Consider the following 19,261-nt stretch of genomic DNA (forward strand, 5'->3'; position numbering starts at 1 on the left):
ATGTATAGCTAGTAAGAGAAAATACATAGAATAATTTATCTTTTGGTTTTCTATTTAAAAAAAAAAGTGTTTTCATCGACCAAAAAACAGCAGTTTTAAGGTTATACTCCTGATAGTGAGCTACAGCTGGAATGGTGATGCGCATTCCGGATCGAAACTGCCTCGTACAGTCAAAGGAGAGCGAGTGAGATAAAGGGAAGAAACATGTGCTGACCACGGTTTGATCAACCTCACGGTTTTGCTTCCAAAGAACCTGGATCATTCTTTTGCTCGGAGCGGATCGCTCCGGGTAGGTGCATCCGGGAACTTCCAACACTACACTCAACCTCGGCGTACTGTCAGTCTCAAAAAGGGGCCCATCCAGGCTCAAGCATGCGTGACGAACATGTTCGTCACGCATGCTTGAGCGTGGATGAACACCTTGAACGGGACAGACGCCAGAACCATCACAATCGCCATCGCCATCACCACTGAAGATGAGCAGCATTTTTTTTTCGGGGAAGATACTGGCGGAGGTGGTGCGTGGTGCGACCTACTGTACGAGCGCTTGGAGCGATGCAACTGGTTATCCTTGGGAGTTGTTGTGGTCCCTACGGGAACGCACCAAACGATAATGGATGTGCAATTAGCTGGACGTTTTTATCAAAGCTCGTTGGGTCCCTTTGCTCGCACGCTCGCAGTAATCCTCGGCATCCTCACCAACCGCCCCTTCCCGGGCAGCTGGCTTCTGAGTTGAGAAGGTGTCAGCGATCTTTCACCGATAAGGGGGGGGGCGCGGCACTGGTGACGGAGTCCAGCTGGAAAGCGGAATTCTTGCAAGGGAGCCAAGGGGGGGCGGAGGGTCCCCGGAACCCACAGCACTAGTGCAAGGGGGTGCTGAGGGTGTCGCTTCCGGTTTTCGGGACCGTTCCGAGGTTCACAGCGGCAGCGGCGGCGAACCGGTAATGAGATTTGCGTTCGCGCAGGTAAGTGGCGCTAAGGAGCGCTTTCCAAGCGCGCTGCGTACGTGTGTATGTGTGTGGGTGTGCGAGTCCTAGCACTCAGCAGAGGAAGGGCTCCGAGGCGCTTCGCCCGGAAGGATTTACCTTTTTCCCCCTTTTGGTGGTGCCAGCCAGGGCGCTGAGTGACTGACACGTCAGTCCAGTAGCCGAACCGGTGGCAAAGCAAGGCAGACAGGCGAACGGACGGACGGGTGGGTGGGCGATCGGGAAATGTAAATGTCATCGCATTATGCGTGTGTCCGCGTTGATTATGGAACAGGCCAGGGCCAGAGGGGCGGGAAGGAAGGAAAAGAGAGAGAGATGGAGAGAGAGAGAGAGAGAGAGAGAGAGAGAGCGAGAGAATGGAGGAGGGACAAGGGTTGCTGTATAACGCCCGGATGGAATCAACGCCTCCCCTCCCCTCCCCTTTCCAATTTGTATTTCATATCCCTCCGTGTCAATCATCGCGATGTTTTTGCATTCCACCGGCCTCCATGGCCACGGGAATTGCTCGTTTTAAGAGATGTTCAAAAGAGTGTCCTTATGGTGGACGAGAGAGAGAGAGAGAGAGAGAGAGACTCGAGGTCTCGGTGGATTCGGTGGGCGAAACACATTTACCTAGTGTCCACGCACTTCCAACGGGTTGCGCGTGGTGCTGGTGGTGGTGGTAAGTCAGTGTAAGCTGTCTAATGGTCCATCTGGTGCGCCAGGCCGATGCGGAAAATGGGAAAGCGGAACGGACGATATACTGCTCTGCTGCCGAGGGTGCCCGGTGAGGGGGGGGGGGGGGGGGGGTTGGTGGTTTTAGCCTTGAGCGGACCAGCACAGACCGAGTTGTGCGCCTCATTTTCGTTCCAGTTTCAGTGCGCCCGCCCGTTGTTGACACACTTCAGGCCGTCGACGCGCGCCATCGATGGCGCCGCCTATTATAGCCACCATCACCACCACCACCACCACCACCACCATCATCATCATCATCATGGCCGCCATCGTCGCCAGCGTGGCCGTTGGTTAGCGGCCGCAAACATAGCGGGTGTTCATTTACTTTCTCTGCTAATATCTCTCTTAATCTTCCACTCGTAAAAAACAAAGGGCTTGGTGCAACGGGGGCGTTTGGGGGGGGGGTGTGTGTATCGGGCTATCTGTGGCCGATGGTGACAGGGTAAATAATGGGCGCGCCCCCCGGGGGAGGAGAAGGATGTACGATCGCTGCGCTGCGTCTAGTTGTCGTTATTAAATTTATTTCGTTTCGCTCGGTTGTTGGTCGCTCCTTTGCCGATTAGTATTAATATTATTGTTATTAAATCCTGCGCCATTTCCATTCCACCACCCCTGCAGACGGGAACGGCGGCACGTACTCCCCCTTTCCCTCATCTCTCTCGCTCTCTCTCTCTCTTTCTCTACTACTCACCGCTTGATGTTGTTATCGCTTTTCAGCTGCAATTCAGTACAATGTCTCTCCTTCCAGTGCTGTCCACGGGTCTGTGGTGGGTGGGGGGGGGTGTGTGTCGCGACCGTATCAACCTCCGGCACGGATGGATGGATGGATGGAGACGCCTAGTCGCTGATGGTTCCGCACGTTTCCACTTCCGGAAAGCAGTCGCAGCAGCACCGCAGAGAGAGAGAGAGAGAGAGAGAGAGTGCACGATGAGATGAAGCACTTGATGACGATGACGTCCACTATGCCCTTGACTTGCGGGGCTCAGAAGTGGCCAGGCATTGTGCTCCGGCATCGTGTGTCTGTGCAATCTGTCATCAGGACGCCGGAGCGCATCGATCGTGACTTACCTCTGATCACTGATGTTGTGTTTAGCGCAGCGGTGCAGTTAATGGGCGCGGAACAGTGAAAGAGAGAGAGAGAGAGAGAGAGAGAGAGAGAGAGAGACGGGAGCGTTCTTTTCGAAGCTAATAAGCGAAATTGATGAGTTACTCTTGGCCAGTTACGGGACGCTCGTATGCGAATGCGTTCCGACCCCACACTGGTGCTCTAGTCAACCAGCACGGGGCCGGGGAGGAGGGGGTGGATTGTTTTCGAGGTGCATGAGAAGGAGAAAGTGTGTCATCGTAAAGCCATAACTATCCTTATTAAGGAATAAGGGAGGAACAGTCATGGAAGGGACGCACCAGACGTTGTGGAGTGCGGGGTGATTCAGCCCCCTTCTCCGCTTTGTCCAACCATCATGATAGCTCACTCTCCGGTCCCCCCCTGGTCCGGGATAATCAAGCGAAACAACCGGGCATCACTGGCTCGGCCCTTAACGAACGCCACCGAACTTGACACGGCACACAAACACTCACACACACCTTGTTGGACGTGTGTGTGTGTGACCGTGGCGTCCGGTAATGAGCGATGGGCGTCGCGTAGTCCCAAAGGAAGTGGCGAAGCTTCGGAGCGCACTATATGGTTCCCCGCGGGCCAGGAACGACTTTGCCCCGCATGCATTCCCTAGCATGCCTTCCAGCGGGGTTGGTTGGAGGGTTGAGGATGTACCTCGGTCCAAATGGTCCGCGGAACCGTCCGCTAGGCCAGCGAACCAGCCAGCGCCAGGTGACCTTTCGCGCGATGCTCTCGCGTTCGATGCGCGGCTCCTTTCGCGCCGCGTGTACCCCTTTGGAGGGAGGTTGGAAAGGCCACCCTAAGGGTGGAGCGCGCATTTAACGAGCAGACACGAGGGCTCTCTCTCTCTCTCTCTCTCTCTCTCTCTGGAATGTTGCTTTGTGTACAGGGTGTACCATAAAAAAATGAGAATGTTTTCATTGCTCAATTTTGATTATTTTTTCAACACCAGTATGCCATTATGGGGTATTGGTGTATTTGTGAGACTCATATCTATCAAAAAAAAAGTATACAAAACAATGGTGTAAAAGATGTCTCTACGGAAAAATGTACTCAAAGGTGACAGTGTCGATTTTGCTTCGCGTGCAAGAAAAGTCTCATAGAAAAAAACAGCGGTTCTCGAATGTAATCTTGGCATTGTTTACTGGATTAAACGTACTATTCATGAAGAGCCAAGACCTAGAAAACACGGTAGTGGTTGGCAACGATCTGAGCGCACTGAAAAAGGATCGGAGAGAGCAAAACTTAGCGAAATCATTGGATTTGGATTTTGGATTGGAAGCTTGCAAAAGAGACGCGAATATCTCAAGATCCTTCATGCATCGGTTGGTCAAATATGACCTAAAAGCAACCTCTAGTGCTTGGGTGAAGCGTAATTTAATAGTTGAAAGCATAAAACATCTTTTATATGAACGATCGATGGATTTGTTGCCAGTTTTGAAGACGAAGAAATTTGCCGTCATGTTCTCTAATGAGACTCTTTTCACGATATTGATCCAGCAAGGAATTCGTGCACGAATAGGATCATATTGATTAAGGATGTTCCAGAGAACATAAAATTCAAGTCCACTTTTGAGATCCCCGCTGGAATAATGATGTTTGGAGCAGTTGTCTCTAATGGTTTGAAAATGCCACCAGCTTTCATAAAATCCCATATTAAAATGAATATTGATGTGTATATTCATTTTTTTGAAGGACCACGTTTTACCATGGATTAAAACAAATTTCGACAGTCCAGAAAATGTTGAGTTTCTGCAAGATGGAGGCCCCTGCCGTACGTCTAAATGGACTCAAACATGGTTGAAGGAAAACATGAATTTTTGGTCGAAAGATTTATGCCCTCCAAGCGGTCTTGAATTAAATCGACTGGGCTAATCAATATGGGCATTTGTTCGGCCTAAGACCTGTGAATCGTCACACCGTACGGCTGGCTCGCTGAAATCTTTTATCACCAAAACCCTGGTTTTCTAAGTTGGACACCTATCTCACCAAGGGAGTTCTACAATTCGTAGCCGCTTGGAGAAATTAATTGAGAAAGCAGGCCGACAAATCCCCTAATTTTGTTTGTTTTTGATAAACAATGAAATATGGAGCCAATTTAGATATTTTAACACAGTAGAAAACCTACAAATATGGCTTTATACTTCGATAAAGGATTTTCTCATTTGTTTATGGTACACCCTGTATGTGTGTGTCACGGGTCAATCGAGCGAAAATCTAGCGTTTTTCCCTTTCCTTTCCTCACCAATCATGACATCATGGCGCCGATACTACCGCTCCTGCAGCAACAGCAGCAGCAGCGCCTCGTTAAATGTCAGGAAGGGCGAATGATGGAGATAAGCAAAAAAAAAAGAAAGAAAGGGGAACGCGCGGTGGTCGGGGTAGTATCGTCCAAAAATGTCACCATCCCGGTGGTGTCCCGCTTCCGACTTCTGCTACAATTTTATGAGCCATCCCTAATTCGGGTGCGCGGTCCGACCGCTGGTGTTGCTGCTGGTGCTGTTTGATGAGTTTTCATTTCACTGCACCCCCACCACTTCCACCCCGCTTCTGCTCACTCATGCGGAACCAATTTTGGCAGATCGTCGTCGCCGTTCTGGCCGAACGGTGGCGATCCGGTTCCGGTTGTGACAAATGGTGTGGCTTTATTTCGCTCGCTCGATCATTTGGCATGGGGGGGGGGGGGGAGTGGAGTGCCTGCAGGTGGCTGAGGTCAATTATCCTTACCTTTGGGGGGCGCTCGACTGCTTCTCAGGTTTCCCCATATTCCGAATCGGAGGCTAATGATCGCCGGGATCATTTATCCGGGTTTTCTCGCATTGATAGATGGGTGCTGCGGCTGCTTTGCGTTAATACTGTCCATTTTTTGGACGATCTGCTCAAATCCAGCTCAACACCTCAAACCTGAAGACCGTTATCGTTAAAGGTAATGTTATGGACAGCAAGGAGATGGAGTTAGAAGGCGGAAAGAAATCCGAGACATTACGCTTGTTGTTTCCGACGTTTCACCACCCGCCAGGGGAACATCCAAAAATATCGGATACGGGGCTCCCCAAGAACTCCCGGAACACATCCATCAATGCCGGAAAGGAGGGAGGAGGCAAGGGGTCAGAGTGGAGATCGATATCAATTATGGCAAAAGGCAAATATTGGGTAGGTGTAGCAGGAGTAGCGGGTGTTCTTTTCTATCGATGATGATGATGATGGTGATGGTGATGACGCCACCGAAAGAAGACGAAGAAATAAAAAAAAAAACAACAAAACGATGTGACCTAACCACAAAAAAAAAAACACAAACACAATCTAGCAAGCTATGCCTCATCTACTATCTACCCATCATTATCATCATCATCGGCCACTGCTTGGTGTTGGGCACCATGGCTAACGAATTGTGCGGGCGCGCGCGCGGGTGTGGGGCGATGTCTTACGGTGCCAAGCCCTCGGCAGGTCCTTAGGTCCGGTCCGGTTGGTGGCCACGGTTGTGGGTACGGGGTAAGCGCAAACATAGGGAACAGCGCAGGAACGGGACCGTGCCAAGGTGTGGCCGTCTCACCCCCTCCACTACCACCACCCTTCCCTTCCGCTTCCGCTTCGCAACACCTTCGGTCACATCGGGGTGGTAATGATGTCGTGGTCCCGTGTCCATGTTCTAGTCACCGTCCGCGTCGACCGGAGAGGGGTTAGGCTAGGGAGGGGATAGCCAACAATATCACCTAACCTCAATTCTACCATCCCTTGTTTGGCCACGAGCGCTTTTAATGCTTGTTTGCCCTGTTTGAAGGCATTACGGTGCGGCCCGGCTCGTGCTTCTATAAGCGTTGCCTTTTCTTTGCATACACACACACGCACACACACACACACACATGCCCGGTGTCCGGTTTTATGCGAGTTCCTTGGATTAGATGGAATGGCTCGCTGGCTGGCAACAATAAATAATCCCGCGGATCCGAGCCCCCCCCCCAAAGGTGGCCTTTGGTCCCCGTATACCACACCTTCACCAACACCCCGGTCACTGCCACTGCCACAAGGACATGCAATCGTTTACACGCCCCAGCACCCCCCAGTGCAGACCAAAGTGCATGTAATTCTGACAGCTTCGGGCAGCATTAACGCCAATAAACTAAAAGTAGACATTGTGGCTCTCTCTGTGTGTCTGTGTTGACCATTAAGTTAGCGACGCCGCGACTTCCAAGGCATTTGGCATGACGAATGTCCTCGGGATGCACTTCGTCAGTCAGAAGCAGCAGCAGCAGCAGCAGCACCACCACCAGTTGATGCTATGAGCACGTCATCGCCGGCCATTAGCAACGGATGTGCGCTGCTTCGGTGCACTATGGGACCATAATCGTAAAAATGGTCAACCAGATAATTGGCTGGCAAAGGACACAAACACACACACATACACTCTGTACACTCAGTTCACCGCAGGCCTCACCTTCCTGGTCCTATGGTCCTTCCCTTGGCTCGCAGAATACTGCAGCTACCCCGCTGCTCCCCTACCTGCTCGAAGGTGAAAGGAGTGTTTCGAATTAGTTAATTACTACCAATCGCTACACACACACACACACACACACGCACACGCACACACAGTTACATCACGCTGCTGCTTGGCAAGATGGCGGCCGTGTAGAGTAACGTTTACGGCGATGACGTCAACCGGGGATAGAACCGAAGGGCCTTTTGCATTCTCACCGCCAACTGGGTGCGGCCACAGGCACACACACACACACACACAGACCGGCAAACACAATTAGGGAAATGGAGTTGAAGCGCGCGTAGAAGGCACCACACCCAGGTCCGGGGTTGACTGGTTGGTTGGTTGGTTGCGTGTTACCGGGCCTGCCGTTGGGTTGGGTTGGACCCCCCCACCCCCTGCCTCCTCTTTCACCATCTCTTCGAGTGGCGCACTCTAAACTGATTGAAGCTTGGGACACGAGCGATCGACACGCAACACGATAAAGCGGAGACAAGATGGCGGCGCTGGCGAGCTAATCCGAATCCGAAAGGCTTCACGTTTTTCTTCTCCCTTCTTTTCCTTCGCAGCGTGATACCGGGCTCGACTACATGATGAAGCTCGGCTATACCGTGGTGCTGGTGACGGTCGGGCTGATGGTGTGGGCGTCAATGGCACGGGCCCGCGAACTCGACCCATCCGGGCATCCACCGTGCGCGTTCAACGCACTCTGCTCCTGCTCGAAGAGTGCACCCGATCTCGGCATTGTCCGCTGCCACGGTGTCCTCTTTCCGGCCGTCCCCAAGATGATCAACACCTCCAAGGTACGGCCAGTGGCCCGAGTCTGTGCCAGAGTCTACCTAACCTCACTTTACTCACCTCACCGAACCAGCTCTACTCGCTGACGATGGATGGGACCGGTTTGCGGGTGCTGGAGCCCCACTTTCTGCAGGCCACCGGTCTGTACCGGCTCGCCCTTATCGGTAACCCGCTGACCGACGTACCGGACGAGGCGTTCTACGGTTTGGAGCGGTCGCTGTGGGAGCTCGCCCTCGAGTACAACCAGCTGATCGAGGTACCGTCGCGTGCGCTCCGCAACCTCCGGAAGCTCCGGCTGCTCAGCCTGCGCGGTAACGGACTGACCAGCATCGAACCGGACGCCTTCCGGGGCGTCGAGGGTGCGCTGCAGTCGCTCGTGCTGGCGGAGAACGGGCTCGTGCAGCTGGCGCCCGGTTCGCTCGCCGGTCTACCGAACCTCGAGACGCTCGATCTGTCCGGCAACGGGTTGCTGCAGCTCGATCCGGCCGCACTGCGCGACGGGCTCGGTAAACTCGCCCGGCTCATCCTCGCCGACAACCTGCTCGAGCACGTCCCGTACGACGCGGTCAGCCCGCTCGACCGGCTCCGGACGCTCTCGCTGGCGCGGAATCGGCTGCAGGGCCTCGCACCGGATCCGGATGGGGCCGGAGCGGGGACCGGCGGTAGCCGCCGTCTGACACTCGATACGCTCGATCTGGCCTACAACGAGATTCGCGTGCTGGCGGGCAACTCGTTCGGGCACTTCGACACCGCCAACGTGACACTGCTCGACGGCAATCCGCTGCACGCCATCGACGATGACGCGTTCCGGCCGGCCAAGATCCGGGAGCTGTACGTGCGCCACTGTGACCTCGGCTACCTGCAACCGGAAGCGTTCGCCGGGCTCGAGGGCTACCTTCAGGTGCTCGACCTGTCCGGCAACAATCTGACCGAACTGCCCGACGAGCTGTTCCGTGGTTTCGACAGTTTAAGGTAGGTGCCCCCGGGCCTCTCGCGTTCTCTCTCTCTCTCTCACTCTCTCTCTCCCCCGTCACACTCTCTCAAGGCATCTCAACGTGAAGGACAACGTGCTGCGGCAGGCTGACGGTGGGCAATTCCGGAACGTGTCTCCAATCGCTGGCCTGCACCTGTACCAGCTCGATATGGTGGGCCAGCGGAACAAACCGACCACCCTGACCGAGCTCGGTACGATGCAGAACCTCCGCTCGCTCGCCCTCTCGGCCGTACCGTCGAGTGCGCTGGCACCGGAGCACTTGGCCGCGCTCGGACCGGAACTCGAGGAGCTCCGCCTTAACCGGGCCTCGCTCAAATCGATCAAGAACCGTGCCTTCACGCACGTCCGCGGCCTGAAGCGGCTCGATCTGAGCGAGAACCGGATCGATGCGTTCGAATCGGATGCGTTCGCCGACGTCGGTCACTCACTGGTGGCGCTCCGGGCTTCGCACGGGCTCGGCAGTCAGCTGCTGACCTTCCCGGTCGAAGCGTTCCGCCGGCTGACCGCACTCGAGGCGCTCGATCTCAGCAACAACCGGCTGAAGGCGCTGGCCGATGGTAGTCTGCATCTGTTGCGCAATCTCGTCAGCCTCGAGCTGCACGACAACCAGATCGAGACGCTGGCGAAGGGTACGTTCCAGGCGGATCTGCACACCCGGCTAGCGACCGTTTCGCTGCGCTACAACAGCCTGCGCTCGATTGCGACGCACACGTTCGTGGAGCTCCCCGTACTAACCGCGCTCTACCTCGACGACAACCGCATCGAGACGATCGAGCGGCGGGCGTTTATGAATCTCGACCGCCTCAAGCTACTCAATCTGCGTGGCAACCGGCTCACCAAGATCGCCGACGAAGCGTTCCAGGTAGGCATCTGACCTGCACCGCACCCGCAGTCGGCTTCGTTTTGTTGAGTGAAAATACACCAACATCTACCAATATCTAGCGAGTTTCCAAAACTATTGGCAGGCTAAATTTTTCCTTCTAGGTGGGCTTATGTTTCTGGCATTTTTCATCGATTATTCGACTACTACAATTTCAATTATGAACCATTAGGGAAGGGCTATGGTTAGTTCATTATACAAATTCTAAAATTGCCATGAAATGTCCGTTTCATGGCAATTTTAGAATTTGTATAAGAACTTGTACCTCTCGAACGTACCAACAATCTCGGATTGGAGTGATTATATCGGTGTTACGGTTTTGTCTTCGTCTATCATAATGGAAACGTAATGCTCTTCCAATCTTTTGAAATGTCACTTGCGACATAATAGTCGGCACATAATAATATACCAAACAATGGGCGGCCAAATGTAGCATCTAACGAACCATTCACATCTTCAATCTTTGCTATGAAACGGGACAACCGGCGAAAACGCATTTGTCCCTTTGGAGCGAACCTTCCCGCGAACCTAGGAGATGTTAGAAGAAAACATTACGCGAGGTTTCACGATTCAAATTCAACTCATTTTATTCCTAAAAATGTTCGGTATTTATACCTAAAATTGCAAGGCCAATCTTTCCGCGCCCATTCCTCTATTTACCTCTCCACCATTCTCGCGTCTAGCAATTATTATTCTGGATCATTCTTATTGTTATTCTTATTGCTCGACTCTTTTGTCTTTGGTGCCCTGATGCCTATTTGCTTGAACCGCTATGATTTGTTTATCTTACGGGATTGTCACCCGATATGTTGGCTGTGGGTTATCGCTCATATTTCCGAGGTGACGGTAATTAGTGCTGACTGCTTTTGGTAATTAGCTGATGATTTATGTTTATTGCTTCCGATCGCGCATAGCGTGATCGGGCATGGTGTGATGCTGCGTGATGAGATTATGTTGAACGAGCGATGCTTATCCACTGCCTATGCTACTGTCGCGAGCATATAGTCACCTTCGAATTTATGTTCTGGAGCGTTCTTTTGTTATTACTTTCGCATGCCCCCGTAATTCGAGCGCCCCGGTTAGATTGGTTCCATCGGTAGCGATTCTGTGGACATGTTTTTGACGCTAGGGGATTTTAAGTGAAGCGACCAATGACAAGACTAGGTCGGTGGTAGAGGATGGTCGGGTCGCTTCAGCTATGTGAAAAATAATATAATGAAATAACCTTTCAAAGATAAAAAGAATGAAGCATACCGAAACGGAAAAGACCAAAGGAATGAAGCAAGAATGAGTATTCCAATGTGTGTTCGTAAGGCCGCCGAATCAATATTCTGCTATTTGTCGCAATATTTTGGACATTTTTGTTGGTGTTTGCGATCACAATCACTTCAATTGTTGCAGGAAAAAATAATACAAAGCAGATTTCATATCGCAACATCTGGGCGAAACATATCGGGTTGTTCCTGGCCGTGTTGTGATTATATATTGAGGTTGTGAACCGATGAGCTCGAGGAACGGTTTATCGCTCCAAAGGAATCTTCCATGTAACGATTAACAGATCCGTCGATTTCTATTTTGATGGTTTTCATTACATTCGTGATTGAAACACTCAAGTTCGTCACCCGAATCATGTTCAATTCCAGTATTAGTAATTTTTAAATAGTCTGAGTGAATAAATATCAGGAAGAACTGAATCATTGTTTTCCAGTTAATTGCTGTCTAAAGCGTTTGAATCAATCATCACAACAAACATGCACGTCTAAGCACTAAAATGAAATAACACAGACTGAATAAAGTCCTCTTTTTTTACACAATGTCTTTTTTGGCGTCCAAATTCGGTTGTGTGAGTTGGATTGTGAACCAAAATTACAATAAAATAACATGTTTTTAGTTTACTAATTTAAAACAAAAATATAGATAAATAATTCAATATCTTTTGGGTATAAACGCAAAACATTCCAAACCCAATCGATTACATAGCCATTTCCATAGAAAATACACCATGGATCAAAGGGTTCACGAAGATAAAATTAGTGAGTTTTTTTTAAGGTAACAGCAGGGTTAAGGCTTTAAAATAGGACTGTGGACTAGGGTTAAAATGTTGCAATTTGGTACAGATGAAGATATTTCTTTTCCCCCTCTTCATCCTCTTTTTCTTTTTGATTGTCTACTGCCCATTATTCTTCTTCTTGTTATCTCTTTATTGTGCTTTTTCTCTCTCTATATATATATTTAAATCTGTATCTCCAACTCTCCATCAGAATCTGCCCGAGCTGGAGAAACTGGATCTCTCGTACAACGAATTAAGCTCGTTCGATTTCGACTTTTTCGATCAGGTAAGGTACTCGCGGTGGCCCGCAAAAAACAGTTCAAGGCTCGCTCTACTCACCCTTCATCTCTTTGACCGCCCTCCCAGATCGGTTCACTGACCACGCTGGAGGTGGACGTGAGCCACAACCGCATCAAGGCGCTTGGTGATTTGCCAGAGGATAATGCGACCGATCAGCAGCAGCACCACCACCACCACCACCAACAGCATCTGGCCCTGCAGCAGCAGCAGCAGCTGCAGCAGCTGCAGCAGCTGCAGCAACAGCAGCAGCAACCACTGCAACCACTGCAGCCACTACAGCAACAGCAACATCCTGTGGTGCACTCGAACATCCGCTCGCTCGACTTCTCGCACAACAACATCAGCCGGGTGGTGGGTGGATTTTTCCGGCCGGCCGAACAGTCGCTGATGCGGCTCGAGCTGCAGCACAACCGGCTGGGTGCGGTAACGCGCGACCTGCTCGGCACCATGCCTCACCTCCATTGGCTCGATCTGTCCTCCAACCGGATCGCCGAGGTAGAGTACGATGCGCTGCGTACTTTGCGCAAGCTCCAGGTGCTGAAACTGTCCAGGAATGCACTGACGGAGCTACCGGCCGAACTGTTCCGTGGTGTGCACGGACTGCGCGTCCTTGAGATGGCCCACAACTCGCTCAAGTATCTACCGGATGGGCTGGTGCAGAGCGAGGGTCTGGAGCGGCTGGACGTGTCGCACAACCAGCTGACCAAGATCCCGGTCACGGCCATCTCCAATCTGGCAGCGATGGCATTGTGCGAGCTCGACCTCAGCCACAACCACATCGGCGCGATCCACAGTGTCGATCTGAACAACAAGTTCCGGTCGCTGGCCTGGCTCGATCTGTCGCACAATCGGTTGGTGCGGCTGGAGGATGCCGCGTTTGCGACGTTGCCCCGCCTTGCCACCCTCGATCTGTCCCACAACGATGAGCTGGAGGTGATGGGCCGTGCGTTCATTGGGCTGGAGGGTAGCCTGATCGAGCTGCGGCTTGCGAATGTGTCGCTGGGTGCGGTACCGGAGCTGGCCAGTCCGTCCCTCCGTACGCTTCAGATCTCCCACAACGAGCTGCCCTCGATACCGCCGGAGCTGGCGGCCAACCTCAGTGCGCTCCGTTCGCTCGATCTCTCCGAGAACGATTTGACCAATGTGCCGCTGATTACGCACTCGTTGCCTAACTTACGGTAAGCAAAACATGCACTCCGACCTTTTTTTCTTTATATAAAAACCACTTAAAAGTTGTAGTTAGTAGTTGGTTTTATTGTTGGACTTATTAGAGTTTACATCATTGTTTAACATAATTGGTAATGGGTTCAGATGGATGTTTGTTTTCCCCATTTTACATATTTGTGGCGTTGCCGTTTGTTATTTCGGTTTCTGTATTTGTGTTCTATTTTGTGGGGAAAAGGGGAAAAGCAGCCCGAAAAAAGGCATGTAGATTTAAAGTGACCGGCATAGGTAAAACATCTTCGCTTGTAAAGCGTGGAACACCTTAAATTTGGCCGCACTCTTCTACTCACTGCAGTGCCCCTAGTAGTCGCTTTACTAGTCTGTTAGTGTCTTTTTAAAGGTTATAGTCTTCTCTTTTAGTGATAAAAAATTTGCTAAAATCGAACCATACCATTAAAAGTTATCGCCGATGGAACACGAAAGGTGAAAAAAAATCTGCACACTTACTATGAAATCTAAATTTGACTGGAGTAAAAACCCACGTAAAACTTCATTTTGGCAAAAACCAGCAGACAAATTGGGCATTAGCAATCGTACAGGAAGTACGAAGTAAGGTTTTAGTTCATTTAGGCAGATGAAATTTCCCCTAAATTACTCATTTTGGCAAGCGATCTGCGGTAGTCGTTTGAAAACGACGGGTGGTTTTATGACGGGAGGGTCCATGAACGGCCGTTTGTCCATGTCCATGAAAGAAGAATGTCTGGAAACGATCATTCTACCTTTTATTAAGTCACATAAAGGTCCCGTTAAGTTTTGGTGCGATTTGGTAAGCTGCTGTAATAGCACGGAGGTCTTAAGTTGGTATCGAAACAACACCATTGATTTCATACCAACAATCTTCAATCCACCAAATTGCCCACAGTATCGTCCTATACCATTATAGAGGACTATTATCTACTAAACCTAAATCTAAAAATCCAACGGGAATATACAAATGGTGTGAAAAAATGGCCAATGACACTTCTTGCACTAGTGTGCAGCAAATGATGAGTCGCATAAAACCAAAAGTGCACAAATACATACGAAACGATGCACAATAATTTTATCTCTTGTTTTTTATCGATAGTTAAATAAAATACCTAGAAAATGTTTCCTCCCACAAATTTGCTTGATTTGCACTTTTCCCCATTTGTTAAAGCTGCTAGGTGTGTGCGGCGAGCATTTTCGTGGAGAAGAAACACTCGATAGGTCCCAAGAAATCAATAGGCCCCCTTCTTGCCGGTAATATGCAAGTCAGACCTCACTCAAAATATTGCGTAAAAATAGAATAAGCCATCTAAAGCAATTGATGTTTTGCGCTCTAAGTCTGAAGCGACGCCAGCGATTATGGCCCTCATTTCCAACATGATTGCGACCCGCCACGATTGTTAGAATATGCCATGCAACAGTCTAGCTTACAACAGTGTCCCTTCCTCGAAATGAGCAGTCAATACGCCTTCTACAACGAGTAACTTGATTAAAATGCGTTGTGCGATGTGATGTGTTGTTTATGAATGGCTAAAACACACTTGGCAGATGCACTTGCTGGCGAATTAAAAACAACACACGTTTCGTCGCAGGAACCTGTACCTGGCCGGCAACCCGATCACGACGCTCACCAACACGAGCCTGCTCGGGGCGGCCGATACCCTCGAGAGTCTGGACATTGCCAACCTGCAGCTGCACCTCATCGAGACCGGCGTCCTGAACAAGCTACACCATCTGCGGTCGCTCCGGATATCGACCTATCCGTCGCTCGGTTCCTTCAACATACCGCGCATCCTGGAGAACGCAAACAATCTGCGCGAGCTGTGGATCGAGGCACCGAAGCCACCGTCCTCAACGTCGTCGTCGTCGTCGTCGCCATCATCCGTCGGTACGAAGGGTGTGAAGCAGACCGGTGGTGGTACGGCCGGCCAGCCAGTGGTTGCGACCGATTTGCGGCGCGAGATGGACGGTGAGCTGCCGCGTAAGCTGCGCACGATCACGATCGGTGGAACCGGCTTCAGCCGGCTGTCCGATACGTTGCTGCGCGGCGTCCAGGCACCGACACTGCACTTCCGGCTGCACAACACCTCGATCGTCGCGCTGCCCGCCAACCTGTTCCGCAACATCGGTCACCCGGTCCGGAACGTCTCGGTGACGATCGACAGCAATAACGATCTGCTGCAGAGCGTACCGAACCCGAACACGGCGCACTACCTTGCGCTACCGGAGCACGTTTTTCTCACCGATCTGAGCCTGAGTGGTAGTGAGCTGAGCTGCGATTGTGAGATCGGGTAGGTTTGCCCGCTTTCTCATTCTGCGATTCGCTCACTCGGTTTTATTTTCTTTTCCCTCTTCTCGCAGATGGATCGAGTTCTGGCAGCGGAAACGCCGGCAGTACCTCTGCCCGGCTCAGCCCTGGACGGAGGGGGCCAGCCAGCGGACGAGCTACCTGTACGGGGGGGCGACGGCTACCGCGGTGCCGCTCGGTGACCGAACCGCCGACTGTGAGCGGTCGGCCGACGAGCTGCGCGAGGCGCGCTGCAGCAACCGGAACCATGATCTGCTGCTCGAGGTGCTGAAGAAGGAGCTCGAGTGTGGGTGGGGTAGTGCCGCGACCCGGCTCGGCATAGTGCCCGCCATCGCCTTCGTGCTCGTCTTCATCGTCCTGCTTATCTGACTCATGCACTACCTGTTCCGGATGTACAGCGAGTTCTACGACTACCTCGAGCAGCTGTACGGTGAGCGGAGCGTGGTCGGTGCGAACGGTGCGGTCATCGTCGGTAGCTACCTGGACGACGGGTGTGACTACAGCAGCGAGCTGGACATCGAGCTGGACGAGCTGTAGCCGGAGGTCCGGCTGGCAGCAGTTGGGTGCCGCTGGAGGGAGAAAGAAGCATCCTTCCTCTTGCCGCTCCTGCTGCCACACTGCACCGTTTACCGCTACTCCCGGCTCCAGGCGTCTCTCTCCCACTTCCCTGCCCGCCCAGCACCGACCGATTCGTTCGTTCTTCGTTGTTCCCGTTCAACGATTGATTGTTGTGTATTTTCGGTTCGTGCGTTTGCTGTTCGTTCTTTGCTTTGCGTTCTGTGCGCTCTGATCTTTCCACTTTCCCGGGGTTCTAGTTCCGGGGATGTGCTTTCTGCTCGCTTCCTGCCCTCCCCAAACCCCCTCCCATGGACCCCGCCAGTTTGCCAATTTACATTAATAAAGAATGGAAAACCAAAACCGGAAGCACTTTTTGGCTGCATCAGATCCTGTAGTCCCCTTTTCTTTCTAGGTTCCCGTAGCCACAATGGCGAATTACAATGCAAGTGTGTGCGTTTCAGTAGGCATCCACCCGCTACTTTCGTGGTGCGTGCGTGATCAGTTGGGGAAATCTTCATGCATGGACGCGTCTGCACGGGGCTTCATCAAATGTCCAGTTCGCTTCATCGTTTTCCCCCCCCCGGGGCTGATGTTAGATGCGCGTGCACCGGTCGTTGGCATGGTTACTTCCTTCGATGCAGAATGCTCGGGCACATGTCGGAGAAAAAGAGAATTAAGTGAAAATGTTACAACACTTGGATCGTATGCATTATGTTCCATTATCTTCCCCTTGAATGAGCACAGATGATGACAATAAACCATTTTACACTGAACTTACGGCAAACACTTGACCGCGCACTTATGAGCTGCACCCGCGAAAAGCGTGCGTCCCGGGACCGGGAAAATTTTCGACTGACTGCGATCGGGACCGCAGCCGATTTGTGTTCGGCCTCGCTCGCGAAACTCAGAAGCTTGCGGTCGTTTTCGTTAGCACTTCCATGGGGAGAGGGGGGGGTTGTCTTTCTCGGCCGTCGCAGGCAGAGGGGCAGCTGGAGCGCTCTCCTTTGCTAACCCCGTTGACACAGAACATTTTCTCGCTCCTGTTAAGGCTTAAGGGGGGACATCGGTATTTTCGGGCAAAAAAGGTCCGTTTTTGACGATTTTTTGTGACGCAAATATTCCATTTTATTTTTTCAAGTAAATGGCATATTGATCTACAATTTTTGAAGAATATTTGGCATTGTTTTGAGCAACATTCATTGAAAAATAAATCCATGGCATCAAATTTTGGTAGACATGTCGTCGAAAAGGTACTTTTTACGGTGCCCATCGTAGCGACATGCCGGATCATCTGAAATAGACAAATCGATCTTCGTTAGAAAGATTATAAGTTTATCTAGGAAGTCCCGGAGAGTGTTTGTTAATTTTTGATAAGTAATCGAAAATAAAGCCAAAACGGCTTCTCCAGATTCCAATACTCTGAAAATATGCTTTAAAATTGGATTAAAAACAAATTTGAGCGAGTATAGGTCGTAAGTTTGCGTAACGTACTAGCGCAGCTATTTTATCGACCAATAATGTACATACAGAAGTCCCCCCTTAACAGGAGCGCGCGCCATACAAATTCTCTCCTGTTAGACATTAACAGGAAGGAATTCAAGTCGATTTCCGGAAGCTCGAATTCGCTCCTGTTAATGTCTAACAGGAGAGAATTTGTATGGCGCGCGCTCCTGTTAAGGGGGGACCTCGGTATTTCATTTTTTTTATGACAAATATTTTTAACATTTTTCCCTGAAAGCTGATCGATCGAAGAAAAACTGACAAAGTTATAGATTTTTGAAAATTTGCCTTTCATACAAGGATCCATGCAGCCCGCTACTTTGAAGCGCGTTTCCCAAAAACCAACGGTTTCAAAGTCGGTGCCCATCATACCGTAAAAAATATTGGACCGATTGATTTGAAATTTTTAACACATAATCTGTACACTCTTTGCCAGGTAGCTCCGTCGAGATTTCATGAAAATTGTTGATACCTTTTTTTTAATAATTATGTAAAGCTCATTTTGTATGGCAGAATCGGAAAAAGAGTCTCTTTCTCTACTTCAAAAATCTGCCAAAAATCGAAAAATACGAAATTTAACAAAAACTCGACGGGGCTACTTAGATAAACTTATAATATTTCAAACGAGTATCGATTTGTGTTTTCTTGATGACCCAACACGTAGATACGATGGGAACTGTTTTTGGTACGAATCAAAAGACTTGACTCTTAAGAATTAAGCGACGAACCCGGTTTGATGATTGTGATCACTTTTTCTACTTAAAAAATCTGGCCAAAATCGAAAAATGGGAAATTCAAACAAAAGCCAACGGAGCTACCTGGATAAACTTATAATCTATCAAAAGAATATCGATGTGTATTTTTCTGATGACGCATCACTCGGCTACGACGGGCACCGGAAAAAGTACCTTTTCGCAGACGCACCTTCATGAATGTGATGCCGTGGATGAATTTTTTAATAAATCTTCCCCAAAAAAGGAACTAAATATTCTTCAAACGTTGTTGTTTAATATACCATACACTTGAATAAATTAAAAGGGAAGGGTACGTCACAAAAAAAACTTCAAAAGTTAGCCTTTTTTGGGCCGGAAATGACCGAATCACCCCTAAAACGTTAATCAATATCAATATCGGATATTTAGTTCTTTGCAGGTACAAAATGTTCTTGATGCTAAGATCTATAACCAAGTACAATCTAAAGAAACCTGTAATAATGTATTGCTTGAGTTGCTTATGAGAAACCAAAAAAAAAATGAAAGGAGCAGGCAGGACAATGGTGCAAATTACTATCGCAGATGGTAAAAAGGCGTCTAACTTATCTTCCTTCATGGATGTGGGATAGATTACGCCTGTACACCACTCCTCCGGCACAACCTCGCTATCCCATACAC

At 50.3% G+C, this 19,261-nt stretch overlaps 2 protein-coding genes across 5 annotated transcripts in view; one reads left to right on the forward strand and one right to left on the reverse strand.

Annotated features, from left to right (window-relative positions):
• LOC126579577 (chaoptin) overlaps positions 1-17,000 on the forward strand; it is a 32,793-nt gene extending 15,793 nt beyond the window's left edge. For all 4 annotated transcript variants that reach the window (XM_050242998.1, XM_050242999.1, XM_050243001.1 and 1 more), the window contains 7 exons: positions 7,861-8,094; positions 8,163-9,061; positions 9,135-9,945; positions 12,225-12,299; positions 12,380-13,491; positions 15,097-15,795; positions 15,866-17,000. In XM_050242998.1, coding sequence (XP_050098955.1) covers positions 7,861-8,094; positions 8,163-9,061; positions 9,135-9,945; positions 12,225-12,299; positions 12,380-13,491; positions 15,097-15,795; positions 15,866-16,181 — 4,146 coding nt within the window. In that variant the 3' untranslated portion in view covers positions 16,182-17,000. The remainder of the gene's footprint in view (positions 1-7,860; positions 8,095-8,162; positions 9,062-9,134; positions 9,946-12,224; positions 12,300-12,379; positions 13,492-15,096; positions 15,796-15,865) is intronic.
• The window catches only part of LOC126579583 (max-like protein X), a 74,098-nt gene that overhangs the window by 41,694 nt on the left and 13,143 nt on the right, over positions 1-19,261 (reverse strand). The gene's annotated exons all lie outside the window — the stretch shown is intronic.

Source organism: Anopheles aquasalis, chromosome Y (genome assembly GCF_943734665.1).
Source record: "Anopheles aquasalis chromosome Y, idAnoAquaMG_Q_19, whole genome shotgun sequence".
NCBI classification, from domain to species: domain Eukaryota; kingdom Metazoa; phylum Arthropoda; class Insecta; order Diptera; family Culicidae; genus Anopheles; species Anopheles aquasalis.